The following is a 15,376-nucleotide window of genomic DNA, read 5'->3' as shown; positions in this document are numbered from 1 at the left end:
CCCAGTTCATACTCTGCACAATGACACCATTAAGCTGCCCCCATTGAACTCTTAAGTCGATCAAAATATCCAAATAATGTGTGTCTTCTCAGAACTTTCCAGGAAAGAATGAGTTGTTGTTTTGTTGTCTACCCTACTTTGGCGTTGGATTGCCAACAGTTCCAGAACACCTTTCATGCTGCCTTTCCTTTTCTCTTGTACCTACTTCCTTAAGCTCAGTTTGGCTGATGGTACTGGAGGATATGGTCCTGGTTGAAGGAAATAAACCATTCTAGTCCATGGCAGTTTTCTATAATATTTTCTATAGCACCTTTCATGGTCCTGTCACTAACATAGCCTCTATAACTCTGTGGCTTTGGAAGAGCCACTTAATCTGTTTCATCTTGAACGAGATAAAATGAGATCTTTCAAGACAGTTGTGAAAATCGAGTAAGGCTTCATCTATTTCAAAGTTTGAGTAGGCCTGAAGGACTTTAAGGTCAAGGGCATACTTAAGTCCCCTTCTTGTTATCCTCCCTATTTCAGCCAAATATGGACAACTATGTACTTGTTGGCCAAGTTCAATTTCTTGGGTAGTTCCCACGTTTAGAATGTAAGATCCTCAGCCAATAAGGATGAGGGTCAGTGGTGGGAGGGGAATTTGCGTTAGGGATAAAAGCGCTGACCCTACCCCCTCCGGTGCTTCCTCCCTTCGACTGTCTGCTCGGGGTGGGACGCCCGATTCTCGCGAGAACGTAAATAAACTTTGCTTTGCTTCTAGAGATCTATCCAGCTATTTTATTAATGGTTTCTGACCCACACAATCTTCTTAAGCCTTGGCCTCTAAGGTCCATTGGAGCTCTAAATTTATCATCCTCTGACCCTACAGGGATAGTCACATAGTAATGCTCATTCTTAGATTAATCTTGAACACTTACAAATGATGGATAAATGAATGGACATATAAAAAAAAAAAGAATAATTAAGGAATCATAGAATTTTAAAGCTCATCTTAACATGCTAGATATCTTAACTGCTTGTTGTTCCATTTAGTTCAACCCTGTTAATTTACAAGTAAAACAACTGTTGTGAGATGCTCAACTGTGAATGACTTTGCTGTTCTTAGCAATACAATGATCTAAGAGTACTCCAAAGGACTTAAGATGAAAAATGCTATCCATAGCCAGAGAAAGAACTGATTGTGTCTGAATATGTATTGAAGCATACTTTTCATTTTTTTCTTGAGAGTTTTTTGGGGGATGAGGTGGGGGTAGGAATCTCTTTTCTTTCACAACCCAACCTTTATAGAAATGTTTTCCATAACTTCACATGTGCATTCTCAATGAGGGGCTGGAGAAGAAAGGAGGGGAAAGAATCTGGAACTCAAAGTTTTAAAAACAAATGTAAAAAATTGTTTTAGATGTGAACTGGGAAAAATAAAAAAAATTGAGTTAAAAAAAGAAAAAAAGCAAAACACCTGAAACTGAAAATGGCAGGTAACTTAATCTGGTTTGTAATATGAGGGTTTTGGGTCAGATGACCTCTGAATTCTCACTCAGCTCTAAAACTATGATCTTAAATTAAAGGACTTTGCCAAGGAGCTGATCAGCAATTTACTCAAAACTATTTGTTTACCAGTACAGTTCAGATAGTTTAAATGAATTGTATATTGCTCCTTTAAAAAAAACTCCACTGATAGGATCTTCTTGAAATGGAAATAAAGTATTTTCCACAGAAGGTCCTTCCCTCTGAGATTTGCTCCCCCTTCTAGTCCAAAAGCGTCTGAGTGAATTTACCTTCAGGGCAGAATATTAAATTTCTCTACCTTTCTCAACAACCACAGTATTTTGGCATTTTCTTTTTCTGCATTTAATTTAATTGCGTTATAGCACTTATATTTTGAATCCATGCCCCACACGCCCCAGGCATTAGGTGTGCTTGTAATTAATCTCAAAAGCTGAGGTAAATTTTCATTTGCTTCAAAACCTGTACCTTTTATGTGGGGAAATTAAACGTCTACAGTATGCTTTGCCTGGAGAAACAATTTCAGGTAAAGCTAACCTGGGGTCCTGAACTTTTTGACTTGCTGGTTGGTATCTATGGTTCTGATAAACTGGGCCAATTTCCAGCAAAGGAAATCATTTTCATAAAATTTTCCAGGCTGTTTCAATCGTATATAACAGTTTCCAACTTCTCGTCTTGCAGTCTGTTTTTAGTCTTAGAAAAAACTGGCTCAATTTCAGCAGTTTTTATTGATTTATATGTTGCTCTAAGGAACTGCCTGGGCTATGGTCAATGTCCATGGGATGGAAAAACATCTGTCATGGTTGATGAAAGCTAGCAATTGTTTTCTCACTCAACACATTGATAGTCAAGTGTAGTAAGTACTTTCAAGTCAAAAATATTTGATTCTTGACACATCTTTGGGTAAATCCTCCAGTGTGCTTCCCCTACTGTGAATTTATTTCATCTTTATTAATATATTGGCTTTCCAATAGCCAATCAACATAAACAAACAGTGGAAAAACATATACTTCCTGAAGTGAAGCAAAGTGACATGGATGTTTACCTTAATAGGACTGTATATATAACCTTATGGTTTTGTAATTTCCTGCCTATTAGGAAAGATTAATGGGGATTTTAATTTGAACAAGGTAGTACCAAGGTTGAAGTTTGCCAGTTAAATTTGCCTTTAAGTATTAGTGACTATGCATATTGAATTATTCATTTTGCTCAATTTTAAACAAGCTTTACATTTTAAATTCTTCATATTTGTCATTTTATGAACTTCCCTTCTTGACCTTTATGCATCATATGACCCTGTGTACCTTTCCTTTCTAAACAAATCTCTTTTTTTTTTTTTAAATTTAATTTTATTTAATAATAACTTTGTATTGACAGAATCCATGCCAGGATAATTTTTACACATCATTATCCCTTGCAATCATTTATGTTTCGTTTTTTCCCCTCCCCCCCCCCCCCCCCCCAAGATGGCAAGCACAAATCTCTTTGATTGAAGCCAGTTTCAATGATCTTGTGATGGAGAGAGCCATTTACACTCTGAGACAGGACTGTGGGAACTAAGTATGGGTCACAACATAGCATTTTCACTTTTTTTATTGTTTGCTTGCATTTGGTTCTTTCCCATTTCCCCCCTTTTTTTGTGTAGTAAGATAATTAAATAAATATGTATATATATTGGATTTAATATATTTAACATATATTGGATTACTTGCCATCTAGGGGAGGAAGGTGGGAGGAAGGAGGGGAAAATTTGGAGAACAAGGTTTTGCAAAGGTCAGTGTTGAAAAATTATCCATGCATTTTTTTTGTTTTTTTTGGCTGAGGCAATTGGTATTAAGTGACTTGCCAGGGTCACACAGCTAAGAAGTGTTAAGTATCTGAGACCAGATTTGAACTCAGGTCCTCCTGACTTCAGGGCTGGTATTCTATCCACTGAGCTATCTAGCTGCCCCATATATATATGTTTTGAAAATAAAAAGTTTTAATAAAAAAGATTAAAAAAAATCTTTTTCTCTATGGCTATATTGGCTTTCTTTTGGTTCTTCTCACAATCTGATAATTTCTTTCTCAGTTTTTTTGCTGGATCAACATCCATGTCACACCCCCCATAATAACTGTGGGAGAATTCCCAGGACTTTGTCCTGGGAACCCCTTTTCTTCTTTCTCCTTCCTTAGTAATTTCATCAGCTTTCATGAGTTTTGTAGTCATCTCTTTGCAGATGTCTTAAATCTTACATAGCCCTCTATAACTCTGTGACTTGGGAAGAGTCACTTAATCTTAGTTTTATCATCTTAAACCTCCTTTTCATCATCAAGTGGGAAGAGGGCTTAGACCAAATGGTCTCTAATGCCCATTGGAGCTCTAAGTTTATCATCCTCTGGCCCTAAAAAATGTGTCTTATCCAAATCAATCTATTGGACTTGACACCAACAAAGGCACCTGTCTTTGGAACATCTCCAGCTAAATGTCCCATTAGTATCTCAAGCCAACCAGGTCTAAAACAATAAACTGTTTTCCCCACCCTCCTCACCTCTAAATGCCAAACTTCAATATTCTATTGTTACAACTTGACAAATATGATGAATTTAAAGATATATGGGAAGAATTACATGAAATGATGCAGTGTGAAGTAAGCAGAGCCAATAAAAAAATTACGCAGTGATTGTAACAAAATAAATGGAACAAGTATAAAACAAAAGTGAATGTTACAAAATTAAAAGCATGACCACAAAAGAGAAGACATACATGTCCGTCTTGTATGGGAGATGGGAATTTTGTGTGGAAGTATGAGGCTGTATTCAAACTTGGATCTGTCCTGACTCTAATTTCAGCACTATCTCTATTTCACCATCTAAATCACGTAAACCTTAATTGATAAGGACCAGGGACTAAATGGATATAATAGTATAAGACATTGATTTTTTTAACCCATATTCATAAACAGCACTTGCCTGACACAATACTCTATGATGTCGTGGCATTAAGGAGATTGAGGAGAAAGTCACTTGAAAGCAGAGTGCCATGGCAAGCTGACCCCAAGGAAGGCAGCAGCAAAGCCATGGGCCAGAAATTTTTTTATAGAGAAATTTTAGCCTCAGGGTCTTGACATAATTTGGATTTCTGACTATAGAAAATAGTGTATAATAGAGTGTAGAATCAAGGATCTAAACTGATCTTCATTATCAGAACCTTCTTCCTGCTTGCCTAAGGGATTAATTTTTAATTAATTGATCTGCTAACCATATCTAACATTGAAGACCTCATCAAAAGGAACCCTTGATTCAATCCCTGCCTCTGAAAATTTACTAGTTGGGTGGCCATGGACATCTTCCTTAATATAAGCCTCAATTTTCTCAATGTAAATCCGTACTATCTGCCAGACAGGATTGTGGAGAGTACATTGACAACATTACAATTCTTTATTTTTGAAGTTTTTTTTTTTTTTACATTTAATTTTAATTTTATTTTTTCTCAATTGTATGTAAACCAAAATTAACATTTGTTTTTTAAGTTTTTGTGTTCCAAGTTCCCTTCTTCCCTGCCTCCTCTCTCTGTTCCTTGAAAAAGCAAGCAGATTATGTACAGTCATGTAAAACATAATACAGATTATGTACAGTTATGTAAAACATTTCTATATTAGACATATTGAAAAAGAAAATGAAGACCAAAAAATCCATGAATAATAAAGAAAACACTATGCTTCAAAGGCCATATCCCTTCTAGCAACTCGATGTCTAGATGAGCTATAGGGAAGGGCATTGATAGAATTATCTTGACCCCATAATTACTGTATACAATCAGGAAGCCAAGCTATACGTGTTAACTTCCCAGGTTTCTGAGGCAAGAAGAGAGGAGCTCTGACAAGATTATCTTGTCCTTAGATGGGCCTTTGTTGAAGTAAACTCTTGAATTTCTTGCATTCACAGGGTTCTCTTGATTCCCAATTACTATGTACAATCAGGAAGCCAAGCTATGAATGTCAGCCCCCAGGTTCTTTGCTGTGCCATAACAAGAACTAATGTTGAGGTTGGGAAAGGGGACCTCAAAAGTTTGGGTCATAAACCAGTGTCTTGAGGTGTCTCAAAAGAATTTGCAAGCTTACCATCTCCTAGTCAATGGGCAAAGTTTTATTGTAATTGTAACGCCATTACAAAGCGGAGTGACTTGTAAGGGAATACAGCAGGGAAACAGAAGCAAGGAGATACTTTAACCCAGTTTTCAATCATAGATGTGCTCATGCCTAGGCTCAAGGATAGGGCTAGAGAGTAGCTGTCCAAATCATCAGTCAGTAATGAACTGAAAAGTGGCTCTGGAACTTGGTTCCCATTGAGGAGTGGTCTTATTCACTATTGTCTCAGGAGTTTCCTGAGGCCAGAAGCTATCTGACTAAGGAGTGGTCAGACACTGATTGTGAGGGTTTCCTGAGGCGGATTCCAAAGTTAGAAGATTTAGGACTACTGATTTATTGTTAGAATAAAAGGCCCCCTAAAATCAGGGGACCCCAAAATCACATTACATCACTATAATGATTTTAATCAGATTGAAACATCGGAACAGTTCATAATGTCACACTACTTTGTTTAAATGACTCCTATTGAATTATAGAAGGGTCTAATGAAGAGCTAGCTGCTGGTGAAGTGGTGTTTCCCATTGAACTAAGGGAGCACCTTATCTATTTCAACTACCAAATGGTGCTATTTCTTTGTAATCTCAACCATACATTTTTTAAAAATAGTTTTTTATTTACGAGTTATATGTATGGGTAATTTTACAGCATTGACAATTGCCAAACCTTTTGTTCCAATTTTTCCCCTCCTTCCCCCCCTCCCCTCCCCTAGATGGCAGGATAACCAGTAGATGTTAAATATATTAAAATATAAATTAGATACACAACAAGTATACTTGACCAAACCGTTATTTTGCTGTACAAAAAGAATCGGACTCTGAAATATTGTAAAATTAGCCTGTGAAGGAAATCCAAAATGCAGGCGGACAAAAATAGAGGGATTGGGAATTCTATGTAATGGTTCTTAGTCATCTCCCAGAGTTCTGTCGCTGGGCGTAGCTCGTTCAGTTCATGACTGCTCCATTAGAACTGATTTGTCAATCATACATTTTTAATTTTCAAAACACCAATCTTCTGGTGATGCTTTTTGGGTCCCTATCAGGGAACACCCCCACCGTTACCAGCCAGTCAAGAAAAATATGGATTAAGATGCGAGACAAATGTTTCCATTTCAGCTTTTGATCTGGATTATATGGGACCGCTGGGCTTGGAGGCAGGAAAACTCATCTTCCTGACTTCTAATCTGCTCTCAGACGCCCACTGGTTGGGTGATCCTGTCTGCCTCAGTTTCCTCATCTGTAAAATGTGCTGGAGTAGGAAGTGGCAAACCACTCCAGTATCTCTGCCAAGAAAACCCCAAATGGGGTCAGGAAGTATCGGCCCAGCTGAAAACACCAGCCAACAACTGTAGGGCGGGTGTGCTGCGCTTGCCCCCTAACTCCGCCCAGCCTCCAGGTTTGGGATCGATTTCTCAGGAGCTGCAGTCCTGCTGATCATATTAGTAGGGTTGATGAGCTTATGATGTGATTACTCTTGCCTTTTCCTTACCCTGTCTCCCCTCCCACTTTTTTTTTTTTTCCTTGCCATAGCTATGGTTACCACGTCTCCCCTTTCCGCCTGCTAAGAACGCGACCTTTTATTGGTTGCTTTCACCGGAGCGATTGGCTATTGGCCATCGGTGAGATTCGTCGATCCCCATCCTTTCCTTTTCCGTTCTTTCCCAGTCCCCGGAGAAGGAGCCCAGGAAGGTTTACTCCTCACCGGCTCTGCCGGCTGGGGAGCGGCCGGGACGGAGCTGCGCCGTTCGCGGGAGGAAACAACGAGTCATGTCGGCGGCCCAAGGTTGGGACGGAAACCGCCGACGAGGAGGGGGCACCGCGGGGGCTGGAGGCGGCGGCGGCGGCGGCGGTGGCGGCGGGGGTGGGGGCCGTGGAGCGGGGCTGCTCAACCGCTTCGTGAAGCTTTGCGGGCCGCTGCACCTGTCAGGTGAGTCTCGGACCGGCCTTCGGGAGCGCTGGAGTGCTTCCGCCCTGTCCCCGAGCTGGAAGCGCTCTGCACTGGGCTGGCGTTTTGTTGCGTAGTGGAGGCCTCGGTGTCCTCGGGAACTCTGACTTTTGTTTCCTTTTTGCTTGTCAAGCCCGTCTCCTCCCTACTGGGTGGGCTTGGAAGAGCTCTTGGAGATCCCACCTGGAGGTGGAAATTAGCTCCGTAAAAGGGCACTGAATTAGGGATAGGGAAGAGCATGCCAAAAGTGGTTCTTCCAGGTCACGAGGGTGACGTGTTTTAAGACAGAAGCAAGGAGGCACGAAAAGGATTCAGAAGTTCGGGGCAAGTTTCTTTACATAGAGGCCTAAAAACAGGCCCCCTACAGTAATTGTCATTTCAGCACCATCAAGGACAAATCGCACCCTCTCGAAAGGTGTCAAAGGGTCAGAGATGCTGTTAGATTTTGGAGGAAGGGAATGAAGCTTTCCTTTGGATTTTCACTTAGAAAAAATATATTTAGACAGGAGCACTGTAAAACTCAGTGTAAACAAACTTCCCTGCCCCCAACCCTCCTGAAAACAAATCTTTGTTCCTTGTATGTTATCCTTTTGATTTTTAGGCAGAATTAAGTCAGGTTTTTTTTTTTTTTATTTTTTTTTGGTGGAGAAATGTTAAGGTATATGATTTAGTGGAATTTCTATGTCAATAGACATATGAGATAGGAAAGACTGTCAGATTTTTAAAGATACTTAAGTATTGTGTTGGCACAATATATTAGCCTTTTTCAGGATAGCTTCATGCAGTACAGTAATCACAAGCAAAACAGTGGTAAGATTCTAGATGAGCTGAGGCAAAAATAGATAGGAATAAAGTCTAAAGTTTTTTTTTAAAAATTAAGTTAACTAAACAACTTTTGAATGATGAAGTTATATCTGGATAATTATTTCCAGAGGGATATAATCTAGGATTTGGGGTTGGGATAGAATTATACTGCTCTCCTATATATTCAACCCTAGTCTTTCTCCTGAATTCGTGTATTTCTAGATACCTATTACAGGGCATTTTAAACTAACCTATTACAGGGCATTTTAAACTAACATTTGCAACCTATTTTTGCCTGAGAAAATTTTCTCTACCCTGTATCTAATCTGAGCCAAGGTGTCATACATGTGAAGTGCATAGTGTTCAGAATTAAAGCTGCAGTGATATAGGTGGGCATTTGATTATGCATTTTTGTGTTGAAATACCTTTTATTATTGCCTACTTTTTATTGACTCTATACTCAAGTTACGTTACCTCATATGGAGTTCTCACGGTTTAAGGAGCTTTGACCTTTTGACAGCAAAATGGATGTCCAAAACTGTTATTGTTGTCGTTTCTTCCTCTCTAACATATCTTTCTGTCATTCTAGTTTACCTTGCAGTAATGCTTGATTTCTCACTTTTCCTTACTTCAACTATCTAAGCAGTTTCCATATTTTCACATTTTTACTTTGTTGGCGCCATCTCCTTTATTCATAAAGTCACCACTGTAGTTCATGCCTTCCTATCAGGACTTTTTTCAGCAGCTTCTCTGCCTCAGATCTCTCCATATTTCAGTCCATCCTCAACACATCAAAGTGATTTTTTCCTAAAATTAAAGTCTGATTGTGTCATTCCCCTCCTCAGGACCATGTTTACCAGTAGGGTCACATATAAGTTGCTCTGGTTAGTAAGCCCCAGCCTACTTCGCCAGCCTTAGGTTTTAAGGTTCTTGTGCTCTTTAGTCTAGCCAATTCTCCTTTCTTTCTATTGCCAGATAATTCCAGCGATGGTCCCTCAAAGATTCCAGTAGGTAAGACTTGCAGGATGTGAAGCACCTTTGGCATTACTTCTAATCTTCCCAAAGATGGAGATAAGTAGGGGCAGGAGAAAATTTGAAATCTGATTAAGGTTTCCAAGTCTCTCTTGCTTTTTTGTAGTCTTTTCAGTTTAATTTTCACTAGGCTTTTTTTTTTTTTCCTGGCACTTTGGGTCTTTAACACCTATCCATTCAAAGAATAGGATCTGATTTTTATACTTGGAACAAATTTAGGAGGCAGGTAGGTGGATCAGGGGATAGAACACTGAGCCCAGAGTCAGGAAGAAATGAATTCAAATTCAGCCTCAGATGACACATTTAGAATTCTAAAAGATCTTGGATATTATTATACCAGACTTGTCATTTTGTACATAAGGGGACAGGCTCAGAAATATTCAGCATTGAGACATGTGGTTTATGCAGTGGATAGAATGCTGGACCTTCAATCAGAAAGACCTGATTTGTAATCCAGCATCATGCTTATTAGCTATGCAACCCTGGGCAAGTCACTTAACCTGTATTTACCTCAGTTTCCTCATCTGCAAAGTGGGGGTAATAGTGACAAGTGAGATATTTGAAAAGTGCTTAGGATAGTGCCTGTTACATAGTAGTTGTTATATAAATGTGAACTATATAACACTTTAACACATTTGTATATATAGATATATATAACAATATATATGTGAGGTGTTACTATTCACTTAGGTAATTGGATTTTAAGTCTTGGTCTCTTATGGTACTAAAGGGAAGGTTTTTTTTTTTGGTGGGGAATCGGGGTTGAAAGGTGGTGTTGTGCAGAGATTGAGAATTTGATTTCTTTAGAAAAATTAACAAGCATTTATTATTTTCCCTTCCCCTTTTTCCTTTCCAAAAAAGAAAAAGAAAGAAAAACAAAACCTTGATCATATAAGCTTAATTGAAACAAATTATCATATTGGCCACATCCAAAAATGTTTCTCATTTTGCATATTTGAGATGAATAGCATTCTTTAACATCAGTTATTTAGAATTGTGATTCAGTGTATTGATAAAAGTTCCTACATCTTTTCAGAACTGTTTGTTTTCAACATTGATATTATAAATTGTTTTTCTGATTTTGCTTGCTTCTTTCCCTTCAGATGAGTCTCCTCAGGTATCTCTGAAACCATTCCTTTTGTAGTTTCTATATATGTTGTTCCATTACATTCATATACCATAATTTGTTCAGCTATTCCCTTTCTATAGTGTGCTTCCTTAGTTTCCATCTCTTTACCACTATAAAAAGAACTGTTGTACATGTTTTTCTATTTGAAAGACTTCTTTCTCTTTGATATACTTGGGGTATATAGGCATAATAGTTGTACCCTTAGGTCAAAGGGACTTGGGGGCAGGTTTGGGGGCTCAAGGATCTAGGTCATTGGTAAATAAGATTTATGACAGTTTGCTGTGGAATTGGCATTGATTTTAGATAAGAAAGATAATTAGGAATCTTGCTACCTGGGTTACACAATTCAGTAAATTTTGGGACATAATTTCAAATTGCTTTTCATAATGGCAGGACCAATTAACAGCTCCATTAGCAGTACATCAGTATATATGCCATATTTTTTCTTCTCAGTCACCACTTTGACTTTTGTCATATTCTTTTTTTGTCACTTTTGTCTGAATGGTGTGAAGTAGAACCTTAGATTGCTTAGAGAAATTTGCATTTCTCAAATTATTAATGATTAGGAACATTCTTTTATATGGTTATAAATACTTTGTATTTTTTCCCCTTGAGAACTATCTGTTGACCATTTATCAGTAGAGGCCTTATAAGTTGACTCCAATTCTCATAAATTTAATCGGTTTCTTATATAGCTAGAAAATGAGATCCTTAGAGAAATTTGCTGCAAAGATCTACCCCCCCATAGCCCTTGATTTATGTATTTGTGATTTATTTGTGCAAAAAATTTTAATTTTATGTAATACAAATTATTTATTTTGTCTTCTATAATTCTCTCTATCCCTTCTTTGGTCTTAAACTTTTTCTCTAATCATATATTTGAAAGAGAATTTCTTTCTTGTTTCTTTAATATTTTATGATGTGATCTTCTGTAACTAAGCCATGTATCCATTGAAGCTAACCTTAGCATATAATATGAGGTATTGGCTTAAACCTAATTTCTAACCTAACTTCTCTTTTTCCAGCAGTTTTCATCAAACAGTGAGACCTTACCCCAGGAATTGGAATCTTTCTGTTCGATTGCTTATTAGGTTCATTTGCTCCTCTACTAATTGCTCTATTTTTTTTTTTTTTTAACAGTACCAAATTGTTTTGAGAATTATTTCCTTGTAGAAAGTATATTTTTGAGATCTGGTACCGCTAAACTACCTCCTACTTTTTTTCCATTATTTCCCTTGAGATTCCTGATATTCCTTCAGATGAATTTAAAATTTCTTTTTTCTTTTTCTATAAACTAATCCTTTGGTAGTTTGGCACGTCACTGAATAAATATTGTTATTCTAGAAATATGGAACATTTCTTGAATTTGTCAGTTTTGCACATGAGTCCTGCTAATCTTTTCTATTGTTCAAGTTTTAATGTATGTGCTGTCAAATTGAGTGTAACCTAATGTTTGTTTTTCACAAAAAATCAAGGCTGTCCCTTGAAGTTAAATCTGCTCTTGGTAAATTTTTTTAAGACTGTCTAGGATAGGATCTCTGATTTAGTCCTTCTGCCCTGTTACCCTGTTCCTCTTCCTCAAGATTCCAAAAGACAGAATCTAGAAGCTATTTTCATGTGTGTGTCCTCTTTTTTCAACATGTCACATCATGGACTGAAATTTCTGCCTTAAGCCCTTTGGCCACAGAGACAGGAGTTGTGATAATAATAGAATTTAAGATTCAAGGACCTTTATATGAAGATAAATAATAGAGGACTGGCATGGTGGAACTCAGGGAATTTCAGCCCTTGAACTTGGGGGCTCAAGGATCTAGGTCATTGGTAAATAAGATTTATGACATTTTGCTGTGAAATTGACATTGATTTTAGATAGTTAAGATAATTGGGAGTCTTGCTACTTGGGTTCCATGTTTGGTTTTTTTAAAAACACTATTAGCTTTATGCTTTTGGATAAGTCTTAATCCACAATCATGTATTAAGTTCTTATCATGTGCCAGATACCATGCTAAGAACTGGGAATACAAAGAAAGAAAAAAAAACAGTTCTTGACCTTAAGGAGCTCCTATTTTAATGGGAGTTTTTTAATGGAAACATAGAGTGAATTGAAAGCAAGTTCAGAGCAGGTAAAAGCAGTCAGGGACTGCAGAAGGTGGGATTTTGGATGAGGGAGCCAAGCTAAGGAAGCCTAGAAGGAAAGCATTCTAGGCATGGGGACAGCCAGTGAAAATGCATAGACTCTTTTTTTTTTTTTTTAAATTTTTATTTAATAATTACTTTATATTGACAGAATCCATGCCAGGGTAATTTTTTTTACAACATTATCCCTTGCACTCGTTTGTGTTCCGATTTTTTTCCCCTCCCTCCCTCCACCCCCTCCCCTAGATGGCAAGCAGTCCTTTATATTTTGGATATGTTGCAGTATATCCTAGATACAATATATGTTTGCAGAACCGAACAGTTCTCTTGTTGCATAGGGTGAATTGGATTCAGAAGATATAAATAACCCGGGAAGAAAAACAAAAATGCAGATAGTTCACATTCGTTTCCCAGTGTTCTTTCTTTGGGTGTAGCTGCTTTTGTCCATCATTTATCAATTGAAACTCAGTTAGGTCTCTTTGTCAAAGAAATCCACTTCCATCAAAATATGTCCTCATACAATATCGTTGTCGAAGTGTATAATGATCTCCTGGTTCTGCTCATTTCACTTAGCATCAGTTCATGTAAGTCTCGCCAGTCCTCTCTGTATTCATCCTGCTGGTCATTTCTTACAGAACAGTAATATTCCATAACATTCATATACAATTTACCCAGCCATTCTCCAATTGATGGGCACCCATTCATTCTCCAGTTTCTAGCCACTACAAATAGGGCTGCTATAAACATTTTGGCACATACAGGTCCCTTTCCCTTCTTTAGTATTTCTTTGGGATATAAGCCCAATAGAAACACATGCATAGACTCTTGTCTTACAAGACAAGAAAGATAGGAAGGGGGAGATGTTATGAAGGGTATCCTTATCCTTAAGGTAATAAGAAATCATTGAAATAAATTTAATAAATAGTGAGGGTGTGTATGTGTGTGTGTGTGAAGGAAAGAAAGAATCACAACTGTGTTTTAGGAAGATTATACTTTTTTTGGCTTCATTCTTGGGAGGAGAATTTTGTGGAAGAGGAGTTAGATTTGTGCTTGGCTTCTAGGAGTATTAAGAGCAATGGATTGAAATGGCAAAGAAGCAGTTTTGAAATTTGCTTATAGGAAAATTTTCCTAAACGTTAGAATAGTGGAATCAATTTACTTGAGAATTAGTAGATGCCCTCTCATTGGAGGTCTTTAAGAAGTTTTAATGAGTCTTCTTTTGACTTTTGGAATCCTTTCTAGTTTTAAAATGCTGTTTTTTCTCTCCTTTACTATCTTTTCAGTTTCCTGGGCTTTTGATAGCAGGAATTCTAAATGACTTCTTAACTCCAAACTCTGGGCTTTATTTAAAATAAACAAAATAGCTTTGAATTTTTAAAAGTCCTTCTTCCTGTTTCCACATATATATTTTTCTTCCACATGTGGGATTTTCTATTAACAGTGAATTTTCAAAGAAAAGTAGAAGGTAGGCCATTTTATTCATTTTTATGAACCATATAACTTTTTATTTTTTATTTTCCTGTTTTCTTCGTCTAGGAAAGTAGTTAAATCTTTTCATATTTTATAATTTTATCCAATATTGCTTGAAATAACTCCCCTGATATTAAAAAGTCTGTATGACTTTTAGCAGGCAGTTTAGAAGCATTTTTTAATGCTTCTATTTTTTTGATATTTGAAAAAAAAATCCATGCCCTTCTTCTCCCCTTCTTTCACTGGGGTGGATGGGTGGGAGCAGTGATCTTATTTAGACAAGAATTAACCTAATTTCTACCCTTGATCCATTTCTCTCTCTCTCTCTCTCTCTCTTTCTCTCTCTCTCTCTCTCTCTCTGTGTGTGTGTGTGTGTGTAAAAAAGACAAAAGTCTTGAAAGAATTTTTAGACTAGAAAAAAATTTCCTGATACTTTAAGTTAAACTAAAAAGGAGGTTTTAAATATGTGTGCTTCTATAAATTTCCTCCTTTGTACTAACAGCTCAGTTATTTGAAGCACAAATTGAATTTTAGGATCTCAATTTTACATCTATTAATTGATAGTAAAGTACCTTTGTAATTGGTCAAAAATAGGGATTTTTGTGTTTTGCTGCATTTGCAGAAAACTAATATGATGACAAAGAACTAGTTGTTTTAACTAAGTGACACTAGAGTAGATGGTCTTTCCTTCTATTGAGATAAAAAATGAAATGCAATGAGTAGAGACAAAAACCCAGTTTTCAAATATATGAGTCTAGCTAGCCATTTAATCTTCTGAACCAACACCAGAAGGTTGTGTAGATTAACAGTGTTGGGGAGCAAGGTGGTCCAAATTAAAGTGTTCTGGAACACTATTCTGTTGGTCATTTGACAGTTGAATAGTTGAATTTCTTTAGTCATAGCAATTACAGAACAGATGTTCTAAATCTATATATACATTCTTTCAATATAGACATCTGTACTACAAGTCTAATCTAGAGTGTAGTTGCTGTTATTCAGTTTAACAAATCCCAGCATGTTTTGCCACCATAACTGCTGTATTATTGTGTACTCTGCAACTAGATGGTTGTTGGTTGTTAATTTTCTATTCCATACCAGATATCTGCCATTGTATTCCAGGAACACTCATCATGGACTGTGGAGGTTCCCATATTATGATGGGAAATTTAGGGTTTTAAAGAACCTTTCATAACTCCATGGGATTCATGATTCTTTGAACTGTCAGACCAAC

At 37.2% G+C, this 15,376-nt stretch overlaps 1 protein-coding gene across 3 annotated transcripts in view; it reads left to right on the top strand.

The window, feature by feature from the left end:
• The first annotated feature begins 6,325 nt into the window (after window positions 1–6,325).
• The window catches only part of KLHDC10 (kelch domain containing 10), a 67,816-nt gene continuing 58,765 nt past the window's right edge, over window positions 6,326–15,376 (top strand). The window contains exon 1 of one of the 3 annotated variants that reach the window (XM_051963518.1): window positions 6,326–7,556. In XM_051963518.1, the coding sequence (XP_051819478.1) occupies window positions 7,397–7,556 (160 nt within the window). In that variant the 5' untranslated portion in view covers window positions 6,326–7,396. The remainder of the gene's footprint in view (window positions 7,557–15,376) is intronic. The other 2 variants (XM_051963516.1, XM_051963517.1) reach the window with 2 other exon arrangements.

The sequence above is a fragment of the Antechinus flavipes genome, chromosome 5, assembly GCF_016432865.1.
Source record: "Antechinus flavipes isolate AdamAnt ecotype Samford, QLD, Australia chromosome 5, AdamAnt_v2, whole genome shotgun sequence".
Taxonomy (NCBI): domain Eukaryota; kingdom Metazoa; phylum Chordata; class Mammalia; order Dasyuromorphia; family Dasyuridae; genus Antechinus; species Antechinus flavipes.
This window is presented reverse-complemented; position numbering and strand designations above follow the sequence as displayed.